Below are 26,330 nucleotides of genomic sequence, written 5' to 3'. Positions count from 1 at the left end.
AAAGCCAGGGCACAGTAGCCCTGATAGGGAGCCCATAACTAGTCTGGCTCCTTCTGGGGCCACGAGCAGCCTGGGGAGAAACTTGAGAACTGGGATGAGACGTCTGGGCGCTGGAAAGTCCAATGCATGACCTTAGATCAAAATCGGGGTGCCAGGGCAGAGCCCACACAGGTGGCACATATTTGCCACATACATGGATAGGTGAAATCCAAGTTTATTAAGCTATCACAGGAGGTATGGGGTTGTAGGGTTTTGCTTATGGCCCTCGGTGTCTGTCTGGGAATTTTCAGTTTGAAAATGCCAACCAGAAAGCACATGCAGTTAGACAGCTGGGACACATTCACGGGGCGCGAACCAGCCTGGGGATCAGTCAGTCACAGAAAATTGTGTCTCTCATGGGGTAAAGCCTCTGGTTTCCTGCCTGGGTCAGTTCTCATTATAGTACAGGCATTCATTCAACAAACGTGGAGTTAGGGGCACCTGGGTGGCTCAGTCATTAAGCGTCTGCCTTTGGGTTGTGTCATGATCCCGGGGTCCTGGGATGGATCCCCGCATCAGGCTCCCTGCTCCGCGGGAAGCCTGCTTCTCCCTCTCCCACTCCCCCTGCTCATGTTCCCTCTCTCGCTGTGTCTCTCTCTGTCAAATAAATGAATAAAATCTTTAACAAAACAAAACATGGAGTTAACTTAGTAGTATTGTCGTAACATCAAAATTAACAAGGTAAATTGAATTCCTGGAGCATCTCTTCATTACCTACCACTGCATATAATTTTTTTTTCAAGATCACAATACTTAATAGACACATTTCTAATTTATGCACCAGAGCGCATTATTTACACAGGCTCCTTCTTTCTCTTCAGTGGGAGGAGAAAGCAGAGTTGCTTGTGTGTATATATATTTAAACACACTTACAGGCACCTTTATTTTTGCCAGGAAGCCTGGAACCTGTCAGGGCAACAGGCAAGGGAGGGAAGCGGAAAGTTGGCTTGTTCTCTGTGTTTTCCATCCTGTTAGCGGGAAGTAACGAAGGGAGACTCTCACTGGTCCCTCCGTGGCCAGGGGTAGCCGGTGAGTCGGGAAGGGTTCCTCTGCCCAAGATGGCCGCCATGGTCCTGCCCCTACCAGGCTGCTTGCCCTTTAGGCTCCTGCGATCTCAAGACCCCAGCTTGGAAGTGGCCGTGGTGGGAGTAGCTTCTGCTGTCACCTGGAACTGCCACGGGGGGTGTGTGAGGTGAATGTTGCGTTTCCTCTCCCAAAGTCGGTCGTCCTCGCTGCCTGTGACCTCACATGGAATGTGGGATCAGGAGTCCAGCCTGGTTGGTGATACACACTGAATGGGAAATGCCGAACAGGGAGGCTGGTCCCACATGTGTAAAGTGAAGCAGATGTGTGCAACTGTTGGTCTAAAACCGTGCCGGAGAAGTCACTTAGCTCAGCTGGACACAGACAGCATTTGTCAGGTTACCAGGCAACTGTAAGCAACACATACTTGTGGGTCTGGGAAGAAGGGGTGAAAAAACCAACTTTCTGTAAATACCCTCATCACTTTTCATAATAAGAGCCTGTCCCCAAGCGCTCTTGTGTCCTGGGCGGTCTCAGCCCGAGTCTTGTATTCCCCTTCCATTGTGGCCAAAGGCTCTGGAATCAGACTGCCCACGTACTAGCTTGTGGGCACAGGTAATTTATACTCTCTGAGCCTCAGTTTGCCCGTCTCTAAGATGGGGATCCTAATAGTTCCAGTCTCTCAGAGGACTAACTGAGTTAACGGTGGTCAAGTTCTTAGTACCCAGCCTGATAATATGTGCTCAGCAACTACTATCTATTATTCCCCTATACTGTGAGTTTTCTCAGCAAACTCCTCGCAGGACAAATTTTTTTTTTTTTTGGGGGGGGGTTTGACCACACTTTTTATTTAGTATTCTGTAGTTGCTTAACACACACTTAAATGGTCTTATTGGGGGAGGGGAAGGGAGGTTCTGCTAGATTCCTAAGGAAATGTCAGAAAGGCAAAATATGGCCAGCATTATCCATTTGTTTTTTTGGGTTTACTGGGTGAATAGCACTTTCCTTACATAAGCATCTGATCTCGGGTTTTTCATACTGAGAACATTGAGATTTCAATTTGAAGACACCCTGAAATCCTAAGAGCATACCCCAGCTGCCCTCTAATAGCTAGCTTGTTTGTAGAGGCAGAAGGATTCACCTTTCCATTTTAGATGGCTAGATGTTTGTGGAAGGTCTTAGAATTGCTTTGCCTCATTTACTGGGAAAAATCAGATATAGGAAGTGGCATTTAGGGACAATTTTAACTTGAAAAAATTACAACAGTAGTATACAAGTCAAGTCTTAACACATTTAACATTTAGTTATTGAAAGCAACGTCGTAAAGTCAAATAAGATTAAACAGGTTTTACTTTTTTTTCGCGGGGCAAATCCTTGAAAGGCAATCTCCCTTCAGAGACCACAGAGAGTTAGTTGAATGTACGTGCCACCCATGTGCTCCCAGGGTCTGCCCTGGAAGTTGAGAGGCTGTGATTTCGGCTGCCAGGCATATACCTCCTCTGAGTCTGCTACCGAGGTCTCAGGCTGTGGGCATCCTGGTGGGAGGGCTTTCCTTACCAGCTCCCTTCCTGTGAGCAGATTTCCCCCGTGCAGGGTTGGGCTCTCAAACAGCGGGGCTACAGTGCCCTGACCTCCTTCCTGCACCCTCCACACCCCTTCATGCCCAGATTGTCTGGGTAGCCAGATCTACTCCATCTTTCCTGTCTGCCCTGGTTCTTTCCAAAGGTTTCTTCCTCCTTTTGGTCAGCTCCATCCCTGCCACTGTACCCTTTTCCTAAAAAGCTATGGTGGTGTCCTGGTAACTCTCCCCCCACTCCCCCCCTCCCCCCCGAGAGAGGCAGCAGCTACTGCGGGGCCCCTCTTGCTATGGCTGAGTTCAGTGTCCTTTGTGGAGGCTCCTTTTTTATCTTCACAGTAGGGGTATGGCAGTCACCATCCAGCCATAGAAGGTTCCTACCATCTTCCATTTAAACACACAAATGTTTTGGATGGACCTCGAGAACATTATGCTAAATGGAATAAGAGAAAGACAAATACTGAATGATTTCACATATGTGTGGAATCTAAAAAAGCAGAACTCCTACAAACAGAGAGTAGAGTGGTGGTTACCGGCCACTGAGGGGTGGGGAAATGAGGAGATGTTGGTCAAAGGTACAAACTTCCAGCCACAAAATGAGTAAGTTCTGGAGATCTAAGGTATGGATGGTGACTGTTGTTCACAATACTGTATTATATACTTGTAAGCTGCCAAGAGAGTAGATCTTAAATGTTACCACCACCACCACAACAAAATGGTAATTATGTGAGCTGATGAATGTGTTAACTAACCTTATTGTGGTAAACATTTTGCAATGTATATACATGCATCAAATCTTCATATTGTACATCTTAAACTTCACAATGTTATATTTCAGTTACATCTCAGTAAAGCTGGAGGAAAAAAAGATTCTCATGTTCTTTAAAAAAAAAAAACAGCTTCCTTGAAGTATGATTCATATACCATCCAATGGACCCTTATTAAAGGTATACAATTCAGTGGCCTTCGAGAATATCTACAGAGTTGTGCATCCAAAACCACTGTAAATTTTAGGACATTTTCACTATTCCTCCCAAACCCTTAACTTTTTAATGTCACCCCTCAATTCCTCCATATCACCCCCAAATCCTAGGAAATGACTCTTTTGTCTCTCTAGGTTTGTCTATTCTGGACTTTTGATAGAAATGGAATCCATCACATACGCGACCTTTCTTGCACTTAATGCGTTCAAGGTGCATTGATGTGGTTTCATGCGTCTGTACTTCATTCCTTTTTATGGCTGATAATACTCTGTAGTCTGAATATACATTTTGTTTATCCATTTGTCAGTCGATAGTCATGTGAATCGTTCCTTATGTTTTTTTTATAAGAGTTTATTTATTAGAGAGAGAGAGACAGCGGAGGCAAGGGGGGTGGAGGAGCAGAGAGAGAGGGAGAAGCAGACTCTGTGCTGAGCATGGAGCCGGACGAAGGGCTCCATCCCATGACCTTGGGATCATGACCTGAGCCAAAATCAAGAGTCCGCCTTCACTTAATGGACTGAGCCACCCAGGCGCTCCTTCTTTGTTCTTTTTAACACATCAAAGCCCAGCTCTTTGACTACCTTTCAGTTCCCAACCATTTTCAGGAGGAGGGGCCTTTTTGTTATTTTTATCACAGCCCCAAATCACTCCTTGGTTTGCTTATGCATATAATTCCATCTCAGAAGTTACGTTCTGAATACCCATAATAAAATTAAAGGTTTTAAAAAAAAACTTTACAAGAACGTGCCTTGAAGAAATGATTCAGACCATACAGTTTCTCTTTTCTTCTGTGTAATTATTTAGGCTCTAATAACTCAGTCAATTTAGATGGATGTTCAGACTGGCTGAGGACAAAATAAAGTTTTCACCTAGGGAGAAAAATATTAACGAAAGCCAGAAATACTTGAGAATTGTAGCAGCGGAACAGGCCGGGCAAGCGTGCTTTCTTTTTACTGAGAACCCACCCGGAGTCAGGTGGTACCAGTGACACCCTTATTTAACCCTATCCTGCCCGGGAGTGGATTTCTCTTAGGCATGTTGTCTACCCACGCCTGGTGGGACGCCCGCTGAGATGCTGCCAAGGAGGCCCAGGTGGAACTTGTAAGTTTCCCAAATTTCTCTGAAGGTGTGTAAATGGTAGTCAGCTTTGCTAGTGTTCAGTGTGCAGTTGAGGTCAGATGGAGGTAAATGGCATTCAGTGGGTTAAATTTGTAGTCCCAGCACCAGGCTGCCAGGCACTAGAACTGTTCAGCCTCGAATCTAAAGAATCTAACGTGCTCAGGGTTGGGAGCCTCCTGTGGGCTGGTGCTGAGTGAAGGTTCGCCAGGATTTGCGTTACTGGGATTTCCGGTGCTGAATGGGGACATTGTGTGTCCGTCCCTTCGATGCCTGCCCGGAGGGATTCTTGCTCAGAAATCTCAGTGGCATAGTAAATATGCCCTCCCCTCCGGATGGCTGGATAAATTCACTTTTGGGATTTGATGATCTGTTTTAAGGAGGAAAACTGCAAATCGGCATGCTGTAATGTAACGAGGGAAGGCAAAAACATAATATGCTTATAAACCAAACGATGATCACAGAAGGAACATCAAATTTAATTAAATTTCATCTCTGTGGTATATTTGAAAGTTGCTAAGAGGAGAGATCCTAAAAATAGTCATCACAAGGAAAAAAAAATGTTACACTCTGTGGTGATCGATGTTCACTAGACCTGTGATCATTATGTGGTACACCTGAAACTAATACAATGTTACCTGTTAATTCCATCTCCATTTTGAAAATTTCACCTCTACTAAGGGGTTCTTTGATTCTTTCCACCCAAATTTTTGTGGAAATGTGAAAAAGCTGAGGCTTCAGAAGGAGTAGATCGTGGTGGGTTTTGGGCAGATTACTCCCCATCTCTGAGCTTGTGTCATAAGAGGACACCTTCCACCCTCCAGGAGGGTGAGTGAGAGAACAGATCAGATAGCTTGTGCACAATATCCGGTATGCAGTAGGTGCTCAATAGGAGTTACTGCTTCTAAAGTTCTTTTCCCCCCAGATGATTTTTTTTGTTTTACACCCTCACTCATACCCAAGTTTGAGGAGGAACAGTTTGTAAGGAAACATTTTGAGTCTTTTCCCCACAGGATGGTGCTGCTAGCTCTTTGTGCTTGAGGAAGACCATCTTTGTCTCGGTGGAGGGCCTTTCACCCCACAAACATTTGATAGATATTTGCTGACGTTCCAATGAAATAAACCTCAAGAACAGTAGAGAGTCTTTCCAATGAAGTCCGTTCTCCCAAAGGGGTGTGAACAGTTTTGCAGTGATTCTTGGCTCTCACTGACATCCTAATGTTTGAGGACTTGGAGCCATAAACTGAAGAGCCAGAGGTAGATACCAGCAACTTAAAATACTGTAGGAGTGATGTAAATATCAAAGTAGACAAGTTGTTTTTCCTCCAGTGGCTTTCTTGGCAGAAAATTAAAAAGGAAAAAATGGCTACATGACTTAAGAAAACATTGTGGTGGTGGGTGATAATAACTTACGTTTCTATAATGCGTTCCAGCTTACAGAATGCTTTCCCGTTATTATTTCATTGAATTCTCACAAGTCCCAGAGGTAGGTAAGACAATACTGCATTATGGTGAAGGAAATGCTGCTTCGACCACTTACCTACTGTGTGGCTCCTGTGGCTTATTTAAGCGCTCTAAGCTTATTTTCTTAAGTTTTAAAACGGGAGTTGAATCATTAATTTTTAGGTACTGATTACCTTCCTTTTAGGATTACCGTACAGATGCCATGAGATGGTGCCGGGACACTGCCAGCCACGTAGTAAGTGCTTAGCAAAGGGCGACGGCTAGGATGTTATTAGGTAGACTAACCCTTAACTTCACAGGGGAGGAAGCCAAAAAGGACCATCGCTGTGCTAAAGAGCACGCCGTTCGTCACAGCAGGGCTGGAAAGCAAATCGAATTCCGCTGCCTCCCACTCGAGTCCCCTTTCCATGGCACCTTAGCCAAGACGCGTCAGTCAAGAGGACTATTTCCATGCGGCTGCTGGCAGAATTCCCCATGACAACGAACGTCATTCTCCTCCATTTCTCTGGTGCACTGATCTTTTCACTGTCTCCTCTTGTATTCACAGAACATCATCAAGAAGGTGATTGGGCAGAAGTTTGTGTACAAGTTTGTCTCTTTCCCGGAGATACTGAAAATGGACCCTCACGCGGTGGAGATCAGCCGGGAGAGCCTTTTGCTGCAGGACAGCGACTGCAAGGCGCCTCCCGAGGGCCGAGAGGTGCACAGACACGGCTTGTCGGCCCTCAAAAGCGCAAGCCGCAACGAATACATCCACTCAGGCCTGTACTCGTCCTTCACCATTAATTCCCTGCAGAACCCGCCGGAATCCTTCAAAGCAATCAAGACAGAGAAGCTGGAGGAACAGCCGGAAGACAGCCCTCCCGTGGAAGAAGTCAGGACTGTCATCAGGTTTGTGACCAATAAAACCGACAAGCACACCAGCAGGCCCGTGGTGCCCCTGCCCTCCACGTCTGAGGCCTTCCTGGCCTCGTCGGCCTCAGCCAAGGTCTCCTCTTTAATGTTGCCAAATGCCGCCAGCATTTCGTCCGCGTCACCCTCCTCGTCTCGGTCCCCGTCCCTGTCCCCCAGCTCGCCCCTCCCTTCTGAACACAGAAGCCTCTTCCTGGAGGCCGCCTGCCATGACTCCGATTCCCTAGAGCCCTTGAACCTGTCATCGGGCTCCAAGACCAGGTCTCCATCTCTTCCCCCAAAGGCCAAAAAACCCAAAGGCTTGGAAATCTCTGCGCCCCCGCTGGTGCTCTCCGGCACCGACATCGGCTCCATCGCCCTCAACAGCCCAGCTCTCCCCTCGGGATCCCTCACCCCAGCCTTCTTCACTGCACAGGTAAGAGCCTGTTCCCGCGGCGGGGCTGCACTCAGACTCGGTGGCATAGCGGAAAGGAAGAGCAACCAAGGCAGCTTCCTTCTGCCCTTCAAAAGATCACCTTAGGGCCCATAGACCAAAGTCACGGTGTAAGTGTGAAGGGAAATTACTTTTCCATCCCCAGGCCAAGGTGTCCACAAGAGAAAAGGTTTGAGATATTGGTTACAGTGGGATGCTTCACTGGTTTCTTGCTTTCAGTGGCCGAAGGTGATCATAATACGGAACAGGCACCCTGGTCATCAAAGCAGATCCAAACAATATTTTCCTAGGGAAAGTTGAATGGGCCAAGTGACATTTCAGAAGGTATTTGGGCTTTATGGAAAAAAAAAAATTTTTTTTTAAGAGAGGGAGAGATCGGGCAGTGGGGGGGCAGAGAGAGAGAGAATCTTAAGCAGGCTCTGCCCCCAGCATGGATCCTGACGTGGGGCTCGATCTCACAACCCTGAGATCATGACCTGAGCCGAAATCAAGAGTCGGACGCTTAACCGACTGAGCCGCCTGGGCATCCCTGGCCTTCATGACGTTTTTATGACTGAGTCCTCTCTGGGGGAAACTTGATAAGTAGCCATTTGCTTTCTGTTACTAAGAAGATAGATGTTCCGCCATTGCCTTCGTCTGGGTGGATCTGTGAAACATCAGGGCCACACCAAGCGGTGAGAAAGAATTTTCAGTAAAAGCAGTGCGACTCTGAGAAAACCCAGCAGTAACTCCCACGAGAAGGAAGCCTTTTCCCTTAAATATGATATGCAGATGCTCTTTCTCGTCTGGCTGGCATTTGCAGGGCAAAGGCAGAGCCTGGGCTGGTAAAGCCTATTTCTGCTTCCTCTGGAGAATTGGACGCACTTTGGTGGCAGAGTTAAGCACATTGGCTTTGGGGTGACAGACCGGATTCGGTTCCTGGCTACACTGGGGGGCAGTGAGACGGTGGTCACTTGCTCTCTGAGCCTGTTTCCACGTCTGTGAAATGGATGGTTGGGAGGACTGAATGGGAAAGATGGCCATGGTAGGAGAGCTAGCTACACCTGGCAGGTATCCTCTTGGAGCCGTGAGGCACACGGGAGCTCCGTCGCCCGCCCCTGTGCTCATTGCCGTCACTGTCCTTGCTGTAACCATCATGAGGGGCACGTTTGCCGGTTCCTGTTCTAGACACTTTGCACGCACCCCTCCAGTCATTCTTCGTGGCAGGCCCATGAAGTGGATACTGTTATGTCCCATTTTTCCAGCTGAGGTAAATGAGGCACTGAGGTAAAGTAACTCATCCAAGGTCACACAGCTAACAGGTGGTAGAAGCAAATTTGAACCCGGTTTTCCTGCTCCAGAATCCATGCTCTTAAGTAAAATGTTCTTGGCGTGCCCATTGGGAAAACACCCAGTTGTCCCTGATCATAACCACCCATGGAGTCTGCCAAACAACCGAAAGCAGCTCTTGGCCACTCTCCTCTCCATGGCTTCTCCCAAACTGATTGTGTCCCCAGGATTTTGTGTCTCCCCAAGCTTGTGAGCTGGTGGTAACGAGCATGCCGCCACGGAGGGGAGAGGGCTAAGGGCTCAGTTACTGGTCAGAATGAGCACGTGTGCTTTTAATCAGGCATTTTTGGACCAAACAAAACTGTCCAGGGACGAGGGACTGCTGAGTAAGTGGCTCAGAAACAGCAATTCCTGAAGTAGCTCAGAGAAGTAACTTGAGAAGTGGGCCAGGGTGGATGATCTGAGGATCTCCTCCCCTGGCCTCCTTTGTGTTTACAACCGTAAGGTTTAGAGAGGTCTCAAGCCAGACCGAGGCCAATTCCGATTTCCGTATCTGCTTTCTCTGTGAGCCTGTGTCACCATCTCCGAACAGACGGCCAGTCCTGTTGTCCAGGAAAGCAGCTCAGGCTAGCCCTGGGGTTTTGGATCTGGACACAGTGCCTTTAGGGTGGCTCTGCTCAGTGGGACTGAGGAGGGTATGGCGGGGCTGAGGGGAGGAGGGACCTGGACATGAGGTAGGGATAGAGCGCAGATGTGAACAGGGGGATGCTAAACTCGGGACTGGGTGACAGGACTCACCCGAACAGCCTCACACAGGGGAGAGGGAAAGCATCAGAAAGCCAGATGCTTTAAGAGAGGACTTGTGCCTTGGGCAGATGACAGTGAGTGGTCCTCAGCCAAGCTGCAAGAGTAGGACCTTGCTTGTGAGTTGGTGTCAGGAGGTCCAAGGATTGGGACCAGGGCTTCCCAAGGAGAGAGAGGCCAAGGGCAGGGTCTGGTTCCATGACAGGAGAGTAGAAGTAAGGTCTCGGGCTGAGAGTGCCTTTGGATCAAGCTGAGGGGCCCGGGGGTGGCTACCAGGTAATGCTCTGAATGGATTCAGAGGAGTTAAGGTTGGCTTTGGGGGATGGTCTAATCTCGGGACTTCCCTCGCCTTCTAGCAGTGTCAGCCCTGCACCCAGTGCAGTCGAGGTGGCCAACAGGGAGGGAAAAACCAGAGAGCGCAGAGAAAGGGCAGGACTCGGGTGTGATATTCATTCACCCAAGTGGTTTCTCTGAGATCAGACAGGACAGTCACACCTATCTGGGCTTGACAGTTCTCCAGCTCTTTAGGCCTGGAATCGAGGTAGGGTTTGGATTCTCAGAGATTCCTTCCCCCAGGAGCTGAGTGGCTTAGAAACTAACCCTGGAGCCCTGGCTCTCCCTCAGTGGACAGTCAGATGCAAAGTCAGCTCCCAGCAGCTGGCCTCATCCTGAGGGGTGAGCCCATTTCCCTGAAATCCCCCCCAGGGGGCAGGAGTGAAAGCCTTCCCTTTACTTCCGGGTCAACTCTGGGGGTTTCCTCTCCTGAAGGAGACTTGGGGCTTTTCTCTCCCACAGGCAGCTGTGATGTCTTGTTCCCACAGCTCATTGGTTTCCCTCCTACCTGAGCACTTTCGATTGCAGAAATTACTTTCCTCTGTGAAGAGTGCTGTGTGCAACGTGACACTGTTTGTACGTAAACATTTTGTTACCGGTGGGAACCTCCTGTTAACTTTTCTTAACTGTTGGCTTTAGAAGAAATGAAAGGTGTGCTCTAATAACTTGATACCCTGAAAATGAAGTTCCCAGGAATTTAGTTTATCCCAAGAACTGTCTGTTTATATTTTACTAATTTATCCCAAGAATAATTCCCAGTTATTTTCAGATAGAAATATGGCAGAAGGAAGGGTAGGATTCAAGTCTTGGCATGAACAGGGTCACGTAAGGTTACATTTCCCCCCGGGGATCATATTAAACCACCTACCTTGCATAGGCCCAAATTCAGATTTGAAACGTCATCCACAATATGGTGTGCATGAAAAAATGTTCGTCATTCTGCCACTCGTCTAAAACCATAACCTCCATTCCCATCAGAAGTATTTGTGGTGCATCTGCTGTGATCTGTACAGTGCAGTTGAGATTACTCTTGATATTTTAAGGAACCAAGATTACGAATATAGGCAGACATGATGATCACCCAGACGCCCCTCAAGCATGGACTGCGAGGACCTGAAGACAGAGAATGCAAACGCCAGCTGTGTACCAAGAAGTGATGTAGTTGGAGTTCAGCCACTGAGGTCATATGGGACTGTTGGTAGAAAAGCAAGGATGATCTCTCTCATGGCATGAGCTACAGAAATTGAGATGAGGGAGGAGCCAGGATGCGAAACCCTTGTGGTTCCTAGCCAGGCACCATGAAAGCCTGAACAGCGTCAGCTGGAGCTCCTGATTCTCTGTATGTTCTGCACGTCGGTATCCTCTGTCCCTCTTCCTTCCATTTGCCGCTTCTGTTCATTGTCTCGCTCCTCATCTCTTAGCAATGTAAAGTTAGTTCAGAATTAGGGGTTGGCACATTGCTTTCCCTTCATTCATGCCAAGGCCTCTGTTAATCTCCCGTGTGATGTTTAAGATGCTGAACTTGGATATGTGCGGGCACTGGGGCATGAACTCACCGTCGAGTCTGAGCACGCGGGCCCCAAGGCTGTTGTATTAGCGGCAGCCTTGAACAGCACGAATGAGTACACATAGCTGGCAGCAGACCGAAATGCGAGAACCTCCTTTCATTTACTGGTGGATGTAACAACTTTGGGCCCAAATCATCAGGTGGGGATTTGGAGTAAAATGGATGTGTACGGTGAGGAGCAACCCAGGTATACTGCATCCTGCCCCAGCTCTGGAGCAGGTTCGCATCTTACTGTCTCCTGGGCCATTATCCCAGGAGGAGAAATGTTTTTTCCCTTCATCCCACTCTTTACAACACTTTTCCAGCTTAGCTTCCAGCTTTCTCTATACTGACCCTACAGGGGAGAGGTGGTCTTTTGAGAAGCTGTTTGCAGTAGAAGATGTTGCTGGTAGAGTTTTGTGAGACTTGACGTTCCAGCTGACGGTTCTTCCTTCCCTGGGCTCTGGGCTGCCCAGGATAAAGAAACTGTGGTAGTGCCCTTGCTCTTTCCACCGTGGGGCCTGTCTCATCGCCACCTGTTGCCGTCATGGTCCCACTGCCTCCTCCCCAGTTCTGCCCTTACTCCCTTTTCCCCTCCTACCACTGACGACACCTACCTTAGACTCTTACGGAATTCTGCTTTGTGCCCCTTTCGTTAAGATCGGCACAGTCAGTGCTACGCAGACTTATGTGTGATTTAACTTCTCTTTTAAAGTCCTTAAAGTCGATGTTTTATTGGAATTTGGGCAACTCCAGGAGTCTCCAGAGGTAGTTACCTTTTTTGAGGATTTGTTTTTAACCCCAGAATGGCACAGGCATGGATTCTGTTGGTGTCCATGAGAGACTAAAATTTCTGATATTTGTTGGTACGACAAAATGTTAAACGGACATCGTGATTTCCTCTCCTGTATTTTCTAAAGCTCAAAAGACCAAATTCTTTGGTATCTCAAATTACCAAATCAAATAATCTGCAGATACCTCTTGTTGAGCAGCTCATGCATGTCCTTTTTAGTCAGTAAATGGTTACATTAATTAATTCATTTGGGAGATAACCGTTAAACACCTACCATTTAGTTGTGATTGGGGTATACAGAGGCGAGGAAGATAGACAGTCCCTGCTCTCATGAGCTTATAGCTTGCTGTCCAATAGGTGAAGAATATGGAGCAATATAACTTAGGGTGATGTGAAATGACAGAGGTCCCTGAAGACTGGATGAGGAACTTTTAGACTTGTTTTGATAGGAAATTAACAGCTTGCTGGGGTTTTAAATCAAGAGATACAAAAAATTCCTTTTAGAGTCTTTCAACAAATAATTATCAAACATTTTTTGCAAATCATTGAAAGGATACCAGAAGTACGTACAGTGCCTTTTAAGACCTTAGGACCTAGCCAAGACAAGGCATACAGACAGACAGTGGCACATGGCAAGAGTCAAATACACAGTGCAGAGAAGCACCTTAGGAACAGAAGAGGGGAAAGATCATTTAGTTCAATTCAACATATAGGAACTGAACACCTGTTATGTGTAAGCTGCTGTGCTTGGAGCTGGGGATATGAACGTCAGCTAGATAAGTCCCTGATTGTTAATAGCTCATAACTTGCCTTAAATGGTTTAACATACTATCCCAGATCAGTACAAAAGAAATACTAAGGAAGATGGTATTTAATTTTGCTGGGGATGGGGCAGGATGTTGACAGGGCTTCATGGGAGGCATGTTCACACTTGTGCAGGTGTTGAAGGATCAGAAGCAGTCATCTGGCACATAAGGTGAGGAGGGCATTGTAGGCAAAGTAGCATCTTGAGCCAATTCATAAAGATGTGAAATAGCTTAGTATATTAGGGGCAGTACAGTAATTCAATAAGGGATGGAGGGATAAATTCCAAAGGTGAAGGACGCGGTGGGAGATGGTGCACGAGTGACAGAGTTGTGTTTTAGAAATCATCCTGATGACGTAGATTGGGGTGGGGTGAGGCTGGAACCAGTTAGGATACTCATAATATTCCAGATGAAAGACAAGGAGGATCTAGATCTAAGGCTATGATGGTGGGATGGGGCCAAAGGAAACAGATCAGAGAGAGACATAAGGAATTGTCCATAGACTTGGTGACTAACCAGGTGTGAAAGTTGTAGGGGACAGCCAGGATTTGAGTGTGAGGAGCATGGGAGGAAGATTAAGCTCATGGTGAAAGGTTGGTTACAAATTCATTTTGGGCCTGAGAAGCCTGTAGGACATAAAGGAGCAAACATCTATCTACAGCCAGAGCTAAGGAGTTTGGGACTGGAGATAAGTTAGGGAGTCACCAACATGTAAAGGGTGCTTAAAATCATGGAAATGGATGCGATCACCCGTGGAACAGGTCTAGCGCAGGAAAGGATGGGCTAGGTAGTTAGGGAAGTTCTGGAATGAGTGCTAAAGAACTGGCAGGTTGGAATTCTATAGTGTTCTGGACATATCAAGCCAAGTAGGAGGGTTCATATAGAGAAATTAAGGAACAAACCAGGTTATGGGGGAACCTAGAATTGTGGCTAAGGATTTTTTTTTCCCCTTGAAACAAAGAATTTCAAAGGAACATAGTATCTTAGGGTGATTGATTTGGTGGCAGTGCTCAGAATAGATTGGAAGAGGGGCCAGAAGTACGTGGGCTGGTTTAATGGCATTTATTGAATGCCATCTCTAAGGTGATGGGGCCTTGAATGCAGCAGGAAAGGAGATGGGGAAATAAGAGTCAGTTCAAAGAAGGATCCACACAGACCATGCCCAGAGATTGTAGCAAGTGGGAAGTAATTTTGCATCACAGTGATGAGGATGCTGGGTTGTAGACAGGGCTGTAAGTCCAGGGATCATGTCTTGTTTTATCATTGTATCTCTGGCACCTGATACATATCATGCATTCAGTATCTCTTGAGTGGATAAATGGGTGGTATTGTTGACAGAAATGGAGGAGTCATAAGAAATACTAGACTTGGAAAGAAGGTGAGTTCTAGTTTGAACATGTGGGGCATTCCAAGTGGACATATCCAAGAGGTGACATGTGAGGGGATGTACCTAGAGCTACAGATTGCTTCAGCTCATCAAGTATTTAAAAACTGGGTACTTATAGGAGGAATACAGATGAACAAGATACCTTGAAGGCTACTGAATGAGGTATAAGAAGAATATGCAAATTACCATAATATGAGGCAGAAAATGTTAAGGAAAAAGTGGTTATAAAGTGTTATAAAGATTCAGGAAAAAGAGGGAAAAGCAGAAAAGTCTCCTTTGAGGAGGTGGGATTTTGATGGGCAGAGGGAGGCAGGGGTAGGAAGGAGGAGGGGGTCTGAGGGCATGGTACAGGCAGAGGGCCATGAACCAGGGCACTCAGGTGGGGCATGTCCGGGCAATGCCAGCTCACCAGGTTTAGCTCAAATGTGCAGGCTTTGTAGGAGACTGTATTATGTGGAAGAAGTAGTGAGTTGAGGGGGATGACAAGATCCTGGTTGGATGGTCTTTCTCCTTGAACATCAATGTCCTTTGCCTCAGGTCCTAGGGCATCTGCTCCATGCAGCTGAAGGGGTCAGGAACTCCCTGTCTGCCATTCAAAAGGGCCCATTTGCTAAAATATTTTCTGGTGAAGGAAGAGGAAGCATGCATTTTGCTTGTGGCTTCTTTCTTTAGTGTCTAGCCCTCAGGCTCAGCCCACCTTGCCTGACTCCAGGAGATTGTGGAAAGAGGCTCTGAAAACTCACACTGTACTGGAGATTACCCAGGGTGAGCATTAATAGGAACATTCCTTAAAAGAGCAACCAAATGGTTTTTTCTTTACAGCCACAGGATCTTCAGGGAGAACAGGGATGGGGGAGAGAAGAGCGAATGAAGTCATTTCACTATATTTATTTGCATATGTTATAAAAGATATTCCAAATGATTAAACATGTGAAATAGAAGACTACTGTATTCTGAGTATGTCCTGTATCCCTTTGAAACAGATGTGCAAACATCTCACATTCAGACCTGGGTGCACATTTTAGACTAAAATAAAACTTCTACACTTCCATGTATTGCTCAAAGGATTAAAACGGAGTGGGTGTATATTTATGGCCACAAATAAGAGAAAGATAGGTTTTGTAGACTAGAAGACTTTGTTTAAGAGCTTTGGGACCTTCATTGGTAGGTAAACTAGGAGGCCCTGAACACACTGGTTTTTGAACGTTAACTTGCATACTGTGGCTGGAATTTGGTTCCAGAGTAACGTCCAAATATGTTAGTTCTCAGATGACCTGAGTTTGTGGACTTGAGCCTAATATGACTGAGAGGAGCCTTGAAGGTACTGGCGGACTTGATTGGTTTCAGAACATGGAGTACTTTTATACATGCATTGAGAATTACTCCCATGAACAGATGAAATTCACTGAATAAGTATATCGGGTACACTTGTGACTAACACTTCTTGAGCATTTGCTGTGTGCCAGGCACATATTAAGAGCTCTACAGAGATCATCTTATTTCATCTTCCAGCAATCCTATAAGGTAGGCAGTTTTTCCTCCCCATTTTATAGATTTGGAAACGGAGGCATAGGTAGTTAAGTAGTGGTTCTGAGGTTGGAACCCTGGCAGAGCCCATGCTGAACCATTAATTCTTAATCGCCAGACCAGATGGCCCGGCATATTTGTGAAACTGCCTTGGATTAGAAGTGGGAATCTTATCCAAAACATGTATTTATCCTAGTCACCTCATAGGTCATTCCACGTGTAGGAAATGCTGTGGAACCAAAGACTCAAGATGGTATAAATTAGTTTACCTTTCAGCAGCTTCACAGTTTGAGAACCTTTGGATGTTTGTCTCCTTTCCGCTAACAGAGCAGACCTTTCACCTTAGGTTTATGCCAGATATTCTCGATAATTAACGAAGCTGCTGGGGCCAATTCTAGGAAAAAATAACACTTTAGCATCCAAAGTGATGCAATGTGCAATGCTGGCGCCTTTGCTGTGGTTCTTCTTACACAAAGCACCTTATTGACATCACAAAACCACTGTGGGGCTCCTTCTAGTCAGCAAAGGTGCAAAACCACCATGGGCCAGGGAGTTTGCCTCAGCTGAGAATAAAAGCCATGCAGACATACCAGCTGGGGCGAGTTGTTTCTTCTGTCCTCTAGCTAGCTTGCAGGCCAGGATTCCTGCTGTGTGTGTGCAAGCAAATGCAGTCCTTGGCACTCTCCTGGGAAACACAGAGTTTTGGCTTTACACCCAATCTAACAAGAAAGAATTTTTCCCCCCTCCAAACCATTGCCAGGGAGATGAATTCTCATCAGCCCCATATCCGGAGTGGAATCTGGAAAACCCAGTTCAGAACTTTTGAAGAAGCTGCTACAGAGTATTTTAACAACAGATCCTAAAATCTTTTTTTTTTTTTTTAAGATTTTATTTATTTGAGAGAGAGAATGGGAGAGAGAGCATGAGAGGGGGGAGGGTCAGAGGGAGAAGCAGACTTCCTGACTTGATCCTGGGACTCCAGGATCATGACCTGAGCCAAAGGCAGTTGCTTAACCAGCTGAGCCACCCAGGCGCCCCCAGATCCTAAAATCTTAAAGGGCCATTGATAACCATGAAAGTGAAGTTTGAGAGGCCCTTTAAAACAATGTGTGTTTGTAATGGATATCCAGTGTAGGAAAATAAAATATTGATAAAAAAAATAAAGCCCCTTCAGGGAATCCCATTTTGTACACTAAATCTTGTTTAATGTGGGAAGGAAAACAAATTGAAAAAACCACCTGGATGAATGTTGCTGTAAACTTGAGTTTTACAATGTTTAGAATGTTTAGGGAAGGTAACTTGTCCATACTTTTCTCCTTTATAAAGTTGCTAATACAATACAATCAGCATTGAAGAAAGTTAAACTGTGCACAGCCTTGCAGAAATTACATAGTTGTCAGATTTTACTAAGATGGTAAGGCTTGTTTCTTGGTTCATGGCTGGTGTACCTAGCCACACTGCTCAGAATCAGGTGATATCTTTATCAAAATCTGTGTATGTGCTTTCTTTCCCAGACACCAAATGGATTGCTTCTGACCCCGAGTCCACTGCTATCCAGCATACATTTCTGGAGCAGCCTTAGTCCAGTTGCTCCACTGAGTCCTGCCCGGTTGCAAGGGCCAAACACGCTGTTCCAGGTGAGCATTTAGAAATGAATGTTTAAACACTGAGCTTCTAAGGGGTGTGTTTCCCCAATAAATACTGCAGAGGTAACAGAGTTCTACCCTACATTTGGTTAAAATATTAAGTTTCCAAAGGGAGTTAATGGTGCTGCAAAACCCAGCCTTCAGAGGCAGACATTTTCATCAAGGCAGAAATAGCATATTCATGTCAGATATCAACAAATGGAACAATTAATTCTCGAAGTGCTTGGCTATCTTCATTGACTATGAAAACTGGAAAGTTATTAAGGAAAAGGGACTTTAGAAAATTAGGCAACATATTGACATCACTTGAAATAAACTGAAAAAAATAGTGAAGAATGTCCGTACTGTAATAGAAAAGTTATCTGTATAATCCTATGAATCATAATCAAGTTCTCCTTGTTCCATAATAAGAAAGGAGTGTCCAGGGCATTTGGTTAAAAACTAAGTCTTAGCTGCTTTATCCTGCACAACTCCTGTTACTAGGTAGGCACATTTATTATTCATTCACACACTAGAATCTTGCGGTAGCACTGCTTGCGATCATGTGGTAATCAGTATTTCTTGAGACATGAAGACTGTTCCTCACAAAGATGTTACTAAGAGAAAAATAGAAAGGGTCCTAGGGACAGGAGTGAAGCAAAACTGGGGCAAGTGAAAACCCCCTCTAACTCTAGCATGTCTCATCTACCCTGAATCCCACGCCTGCCCTCCAGTGTGGCTCACCCAAGCTCGTTGTTCTTTTGTCCCTGTTGCATCTAGCACTGACCACTTTGTATTATGACGGCCTGTTCACCTGGCAGTCTCCTCCACTAGACTGTGGGTCCTCAAGAGGCCAGAACTATGTCTTGTTTCTTGTTTACTGTGGTGCCCATTCCCCCACCCCATGTCTGGCTACATTGCTTGGCATACAAATAATGCTCAGTAATTATCACTGACTAAATGAGTGGGTACCTAAGAATTCACCAAGGAATTGGGGCACCTGGCTGGCTCAGTTTGTAGAGCACGTGAACTTTTTTTTTTTTTGAAAGATTTTATTTATTTGACAGAGACACAGTGACAGAGGGAACACAAGCAGGGGGAATGGGAGAGGGAGAAGCAGGCTTCCCGCTGAGCAGGGAGCCTGATGTGGGACTCGATCCCAGGACCCCAGGACCATGACCTGAGCCAAAGGCAGATGCTTAACGACTGAGCCACTCAGGCGCCCCTGAGAGCACGTGACTCTTGATCACAGGGTCATGAGTTCGACCCCATGTCTGTTGTAGAGGTTACTTTAAAAAGAAAAAGACAAGACAATTAAGAAATATAATTTAAGAACCTAAGTGTTAAAAAGATCAGGTCTCTGTGCTTTTTTGAGTTGGTCATTTTGCTTGTAAAGGTTGGTATTGAACTCTGTGCCAGGAGCTATACATGCTGGGATTTAGGGTCTCGGAAGAAGGGTAGAGCTAAAGAGGTTTTGATTGCTATCTTGCTTCTCATTGCTATCTTGCTTCTCTGGTTCCTAGTAAGGTTGAGGTAGGGTTGTCATGATGTGACTGTATATCCCTAGGTAATCAGGTTTCTCTTCTGGCCCATCTTCTCATCACAAGAAAATTGAGCTATGGTCATGCACAGCCAACATGTTGATTCTCAGCCCTTAAACTCTGGCAGGGAAGTAAAAAAACTAGAAGCAGTGAGCAAATGTAGTACTAGGAAAAGTTTTAGGTTAGTACTCTTTTGGTGGAGAGCTGAAAGACCTTATTTCCTCAGAGTATTCACAATGGAGCAGCAGTATTCTAGTATTAGAGCTCCTGAGGAGAGCAGTTGTTTGGTGCCTTGTGTATGGTAAGCTCTATGGGCACAGGGACTGCACTATTACTTTAGTCCTAGAATCTAACACGGTCTCTGGAGGGTTCACTAGATATTTGTGAATAAAGAATGGAATCTCACTTCCCTCCTTACTGGGAATTCTGCCACCTGATTGATACAAGGCTTGGTGATCTCTCAAGGAAGCATGGAGAACTGCTGTTAGGGAGTTCTTTGGGATCCCTTGCCGTGGATACTAAACCTTTTCCAGCCTATCACTCCTCACAGTAATGGTTCGTGTCCATAGTGATTGTATACATTAGCAGGATATTTGGAGCTCTGGGTGTTGGACACACATACCCTTTTTTCTTCAGTCACTACTGTAGACCAGTGGCTCTCAAAGGTAATGTGCAACAGAATCAGCTTGGATGGTATGTTAAAAGATTCTGCTGGGCCCCAACCCCAGAGTTTCTGATTTAGAAGGTGTGGGATTGGGGCCTGATTATAACATTTTTTCAAGATTCTAGTGATGCTGTTACTCCAGGAATCTACTTTGAGAACCACAGCAGACCAGTGGTTCCTAATTTATAACTAGAATTCTTCAGAAGAAATTGCTGCATTTAAAGGCCACCTGCTCAGAATTTTAAATTTCACAATGTACCTGTCCTCTCTACCAGAGCCATCCAAAAACAACAACAAAAACCACAAACGGGAGGTAAAAATGGGGAAAACAATCATGTTTAGATCGTTGTTGGCAGGGCCTTGTGCCCTCTTTCTGTGACTGGGGTCCATGAAACTAAGGAAAAACAACTTTGTACCTTTTAAAACATTACTCTTCCTATGTAAGAGCAGTTGTGATAGTTGAAACTAGCAGTTTTGAAAATAGTAAATAAAACATGGTAAGAGGAATATTCAAAATTCAGATTATCAGCAGTGCCCCTTTTGAACTAATAATTTTCTTTAAAAATAAACCTTTCATATATACTAGACATTGAGGAAGAAAAGAAATACATTTGGGCTACAATAAGTTTTAAATGATGCTGGCAAATTTCCTGTTGTCAGGATTGAAAAGTAGATCAGAATCCTTTCGGTAACAGTTGACAGAGCTGAGGACTTTTTGCACAGAAGGTCCACTCATGTAATTACTGTGGCAACTTACAGCAGATATTGAAGAATTTAAGGGAAGGAGAGAGAAGATATTAGCGCCTTTCTGGAAGAGGTATATTTAAAAATAAAATGAGATGGGTCTGAACAGTTTGGCATTTTGAGCTTATCTACAGGGTGTCTGTTCCACTTCTGAAACAGATTTTCATCAAATTTGGCATAGGTACAGATAATATCTTGAAACAAGGCAGGATTAATTTTTTTTTTTTTTTAAGATTTGATTTACTTGACAGAGAGAGCCAGAGAGCATAAGCAGGGTGAATGGCAGAGGGAGAACTAGGCTCCCCACTGAGCAGGGAGCTCTCCGTGGGGCTCAGTCCCAGGACCCTAGGATCATGACCTGAGCTGAAGGCAGATGCCCAACCGACTGAGGCACCCAGAATTAAGTTTTCAATTGAGGATGTTTTCTGAATGTTTTAATCCAATGAATCTAACCCAGAAAATATTTGCAGTGCTCTGTTATCAGGGACTGTAGGGGAATATACACTATGGGAATAATAGATACATAAACAAAAGGTTATAGGAACCCAACAGGGAATAGCTTTCTAGCTAGGGACTAGATGAAGGCTCCGCCGGAAGACGTGGCACCTGAGCTGGTAAGAAAGGACAGGGTTTTGGCAGAGAGAAAAGCACCTTCTAGATAATCTCCATGATTTGGATATGCAAGTGCACAGTCTGTCCAGGAAGGGACTGGGTGATTAGAAGAGTGGCTGTGTAGGCCTTGAAAGCTATGCTCAGGGTTTTCCACCTTAGTCTCTTGATAACCATGGAAGGTTTTCTAAGCTGGATATAAAAGAACAGATTTAATTATACTATTTTTTTAGATTTTTAATTTATTTGAGAGAGGAAGAAGCAGATTCCCCACTGAGCAGGGAGCCTGACACACCTTGGGATCATGACCTGAGCAGAAAGCAGATGCTTAACCGACTGAGCCACCTAGGCACCCCTAAATTCTCTATTTTAGGAAGATATTGCTGATACCAGTGTGGAGGAAGGACTGAAGAGAAAGCAGAAAGTATAAGGTGCAGGAAGATAGGAGGAATATTTATACTACTGCAAATACTGAGGGAAAAATAATCTTTTAGAATAGTAGAAATAGGAATATATTTAGAAGACATTCCAGAGGTAAAATTGAGAGACTTTTAGTTGGGTTTGAGGAGTAAGAGGTAGTGAAAATTAGGAAGAGGCAAAGATTACTTATGTGATTAAAAGACTAGAAATGCTATAAGTAAGAAGTTAACATTTACTGAGGGCTACTGTATGCTAGACGTCGTTCAAAGCACTCTTCATGGCTTCTCATTTAATACATTTGACCCTTGAACAAAGTGGGGATTCGGGGTGCTGACCTCCCCCTTACAGTTGAAAATCCAATGTATAACTTTTGACTTTTTAAAAACTTAATTACTAATAGCCTAATGTTGACCGGAAACCTTTCTGATAACAGTTGATTAACACATTTTGCATGTTATATGTATTATTATGCTGTATTCTTATAATAAAGTAAGCTAGGTTAAAGAAAATTGCAAGGAAAATATATCTGTAGTACTATACTGTGTTTATTATAAAAAAATCTGCACACCTGTGTTGCTCAAGAGTCAACTGTACTCCCAGTAGTTCTTTTTGAAAAGATAAGATAAGGAAACTAAGGCCCAGAGATGTTGCTCAGTTTACCCAAGACCACGTGTTCGTAAGTGGCAGAGCCCTGACTGAAGTTTAGGGTCCTGCTCGTATCACCACTCTAACCGACTTCAGAGTGAACACGGAATAACAGGTTTTTGGTGAAGACGCACTGATGGGGACATCTAGCTAACAGCAGGAAAGGATTGTTGAGTATAGGAGAAAGGAAGGCTGAAAACAAAACTTTGGGGGGAATGTTGCAACTTAAGCGAGTGGAGGTGGGGAGTCAATAAAGATGAAACAGGCCAGAAAAGCCAGGCAAGAGAAACTACAACTGAGTGTATAGAAATAAAGAGCAGAGGGCAGAAATCAATAATATACTTTTTAAAACAGGAAGATTAACAAAACCAAAAGCTGCTTCTTTTGAAAACACCAATAAGATGGTCAAAAAACAAAATGAGAAAAGATTGCAAATAAGCTAGGAGAATGAAAATTCAAAACCTGCTCTTCATTCTGTGTTCACTCTTAAGTCAATGGGAATAGTAGTTAGGAGCGTGGATCTTAATAAACTATATGCAAATAGATTTGATAACCCAGTTGAAATGGATAAAATTCTACAAACAACTCAAGTTCCAAAGTGTCAGAAAAGAAACAAAAACCTTGAATATGCCAATGACCATTAAAGAAACTGAAATAGTATTTAAAGAACACACTCACACCAAGCCCTGCCAAAAATAAGTTGGGCAGTTTGGTACAAAAAGCGCAGGATCTTTCAGAGTTTAAAACTTGGCTTTATTGCCTATTAGTCTTTAACCAATCAGAAGTTATTTGAATTCTGTTTTCTATAAAATGGGGATAACCAAACTTACTTTACAGGCTTCTAGATACCAATTGAAATGACAACCACTGATAAACTGTAAGGCACTACACATAACAGTTACTGAAACAGTTTGAAAATTGAAAAAATATATTCTGTATTTATTGTACTTCTAACTTGTGCTAGGCTCTGTAGTTTGATATTTAGTGTTGAAATTTAATATTAACTTATCTAAATAGAAATTAAACTGGAAGATAGCCCAGGAGATCATTTTGACACATACCAATCTAGACAACAAAAATCTAGTTGTGAATAGTAATGTATTAAAAGGAGGCCTTTAATTATTCTTGTTGAGTTGGGAGTATAGTGTGGTATTTCTTTTAGACCTGAAAGTTATCAAAGCATATACTTTTATCCCATTTATCATCTTATTTACCCACACTACAGAAATTAACTTTACTCTTTGTTTTGTCACTTAAAGGAGATTAGTTTGGTATTATCATTGTAATTTAAAAAAAAAATTTCCTCAGCTCCAAGATATATTCTTGCTTTCTAAGTCTTTTAAGCTAAAACATTCTTCATTTTTAGCAGTTACTAAGAAGCATTTTTTCTTACTCTGGAAAAACAAGTGGCCATTTTCAAAATACAGTATTAGAAATTTTACGTGTGAATCAGTAGAGTCAGTTGTCTGTGGTTTTCAAAATTACTTTAAAGCAAATCAGCATTCTAAGTAGCTTGGAACCTTTTAAAAGGAGTATTTGAACATGCTTTAGCACCATAGGTACATTTTTTTCTAGTGGCTAGGCATATAAAATAGGGACATTTTCTGGGCCTTCTCCCTTGTTTGCTATATGTAACCTTGATCTCATTCTGTAAAATAATTTGCAACCTCTCTGTCCCAAGGGTGATCCACTATGGTCTGTCTAGGAATGTAAAGAATTCAAGTTTGTCCCAATGGGTCTGCAATAATTATTTTAAAAATCTTCTGTCCCCTACAGTTTCCAACACTGCTTAACGGCCACATGCCAGTGCCAATCCCCAGTCTGGATAGAGCTGCTTCTCCAGTACTGCTTTCTTCGAACTCTCAGAAATCCTGATGACATCTGGCCACAGTTAAAGACTTATTAACTGATGAAATAAATTTGTCCCCATGGGCTAGTTTACCTGTGTCATGAGAAGGACGTTGTGAAACCCTGTTAATTTGGTTTGCACTTTTCATAACATGGATGGTCTAGATTTATGTTAGCATTTTTAAAACCTTTTTTTATATTCAAGTATATATGAAGATCTGTTTGGCATTAAGTGATTTTTTTTAATGTTTTTTTTTATATTCTCTTAGCTCTTAAGTGTTGAACACTGTTGACAGTGAAGAACTTTTCTTAATGGTTTTCAGTGTAACTAATAAGGATGTGAAGCTTTTTTTCTTTCTAATTCCGCATATGCTGAACTATGCTTATAGACACTATAACCAGCTGTGCCTTCCTTTGCATTTAGTTTTATGTAAATGGTTTATATATTTTTTAGTATTAAGAGAAAATGTTTGGAAGACAAAAATTAGTATCAGCTCTCTAGTAGAATCATTATTTTTCACAAGTAGGCAAAATGAAAGCTTATCCATATTTTTCTTTTTCGCTTTCAATTGTATAAGAATTGCCTTAGAACTTTTGAACTGAAGTTCAGTAAATGTCCAATTTCATGTTTTTATAAAAGAAACTAAGCCATATTTAGAAAATAAACATTCACAAAAGAAAATGTTCTAAAGTGCATTTTTTAAAAAATGAAGTTTGAAAGGCTAGCCACCTAGCTGTTTACAATCTTTTAGACTCCTCCCAAACAAAAACCTGAGATGGAAATCTACATCAAGTTCACTCTACCCATTCCCTTGGAATATCTCCTATGTAAGCATATTCTTATTTCAAAAAATTAGCTGTAGTTCTCCCAGTTTTCCACAGCGAATCACACCCCTGATACATTTCCTGTATCATTATGAGTTAGTTAGGGTTTCACTAAACCCCTAGAACTATAATTAACATTTAAACATCCTATGAAGAGGCTCACAGACTGGTTGATGAACACAACAATTCTGTAACATCAGGTATCTTCAGGTGTATAAGGCATAGCCTTGTTTGTGGACACAGGTAGGATACACTGCTTTATGTATTAACTAAGTTTATGGTGAGAATGAAGGAAATTGGATATAAGAAATATATAACTCTTCAGGAACCTCACTGTGGAACTGAACTACTACATCTGGAGCACTCAGCAGTAAATTCTTCTGCGTAGTGTAAAGCAGTGGTAACAGAAACAGCAGGGGCCACTCTAAGGCATTGTTCTGTACATGAAGTAGCAAAGTTCTAATGTGAAGAGAACTGGAAAGTGCCCAGTGCTTTCAAGATCAGATTATCATCCTTAACTGTAAGTAACAAACCAATTTGAAATGCCAAATAACTGATTCCACATTAGGTGTTAAATGGCAAGATTATAAAAAAGGGGTAAAAAATAAAGCTTGTAAAAGCAAACATCTCTTGAGTTTTCAAAGACTCTAAAACTCTGTTATAATGCTTAAAATCTTGAGATTTTCCATTGGAATTGTCTCTGTGTATGGGGAGGTACAAATCTCTAATATACACTTTTGGATATAAAGTAAATTCCAAAATCCAGACACTACTGTCACTTTCATGTAAGCTGAGGATAATTCTGTACTAAAATAAAATAGCTGGTACAGGGAACTGATATTTACCAAACATGAAATGTTAAAGGTAGAGGGGGCCTTTGAGAATGCTTCTTACCACGGTTTCCAGATAAGGCAATTACACAGAAGCAACTGGGAGTTGCCTAAGGTCACACGGCTCATTAAAGGTAGAACAATGATTGGTGCTCAGTCCAGTTCTGTTTTCCCATGCCTAACTATAAGTAACTACTGGCCCAAATCTGTTAGGTAGGAAAAAACCACATAAACCAAAGGAAGTTAATCAATGTACAAAAATCTCAACCCAAAATATTTTTAAATGTATATGCTGATTGGAAATACTCTAATGACTATAAATCCGATTCTTGTACTTCCTTCCTTGACATACTATGATTGACATACATTCTAGCTCCGTTTTTAGAAATGGAAAAACGCCATACATTTTATGGATCAAAAAACTCACTAGGACACAAATACAGAACTGGAGGTATTGAAGTATAACTCATAGCCCTGCCTCATTCTGTGTGTGTGTGTGTATTTTAACAATTTTAGTCAGAAAATAGGTTTCAAAGGACATATTAAATAACTTTTTTTCCTTTTTATA

At 43.5% G+C, this 26,330-nt stretch overlaps 1 protein-coding gene across 1 annotated transcript in view; it reads left to right on the top strand.

The window, feature by feature from the left end:
• Positions 1-26,330, top strand: part of ELK3 (ETS transcription factor ELK3) — a 69,824-nt gene extending 43,494 nt beyond the window's left edge. The window contains exons 3-5 of the mRNA XM_027593048.2: positions 6,749-7,528; positions 17,526-17,648; positions 24,036-26,330. Coding sequence (XP_027448849.1) covers positions 6,749-7,528; positions 17,526-17,648; positions 24,036-24,134 — 1,002 coding nt within the window. The 3' untranslated portion in view covers positions 24,135-26,330. The remainder of the gene's footprint in view (positions 1-6,748; positions 7,529-17,525; positions 17,649-24,035) is intronic.

This window comes from Zalophus californianus, chromosome 9 (genome assembly GCF_009762305.2).
Source record: "Zalophus californianus isolate mZalCal1 chromosome 9, mZalCal1.pri.v2, whole genome shotgun sequence".
NCBI lineage: Eukaryota > Metazoa > Chordata > Mammalia > Carnivora > Otariidae > Zalophus > Zalophus californianus.
This window is presented reverse-complemented; position numbering and strand designations above follow the sequence as displayed.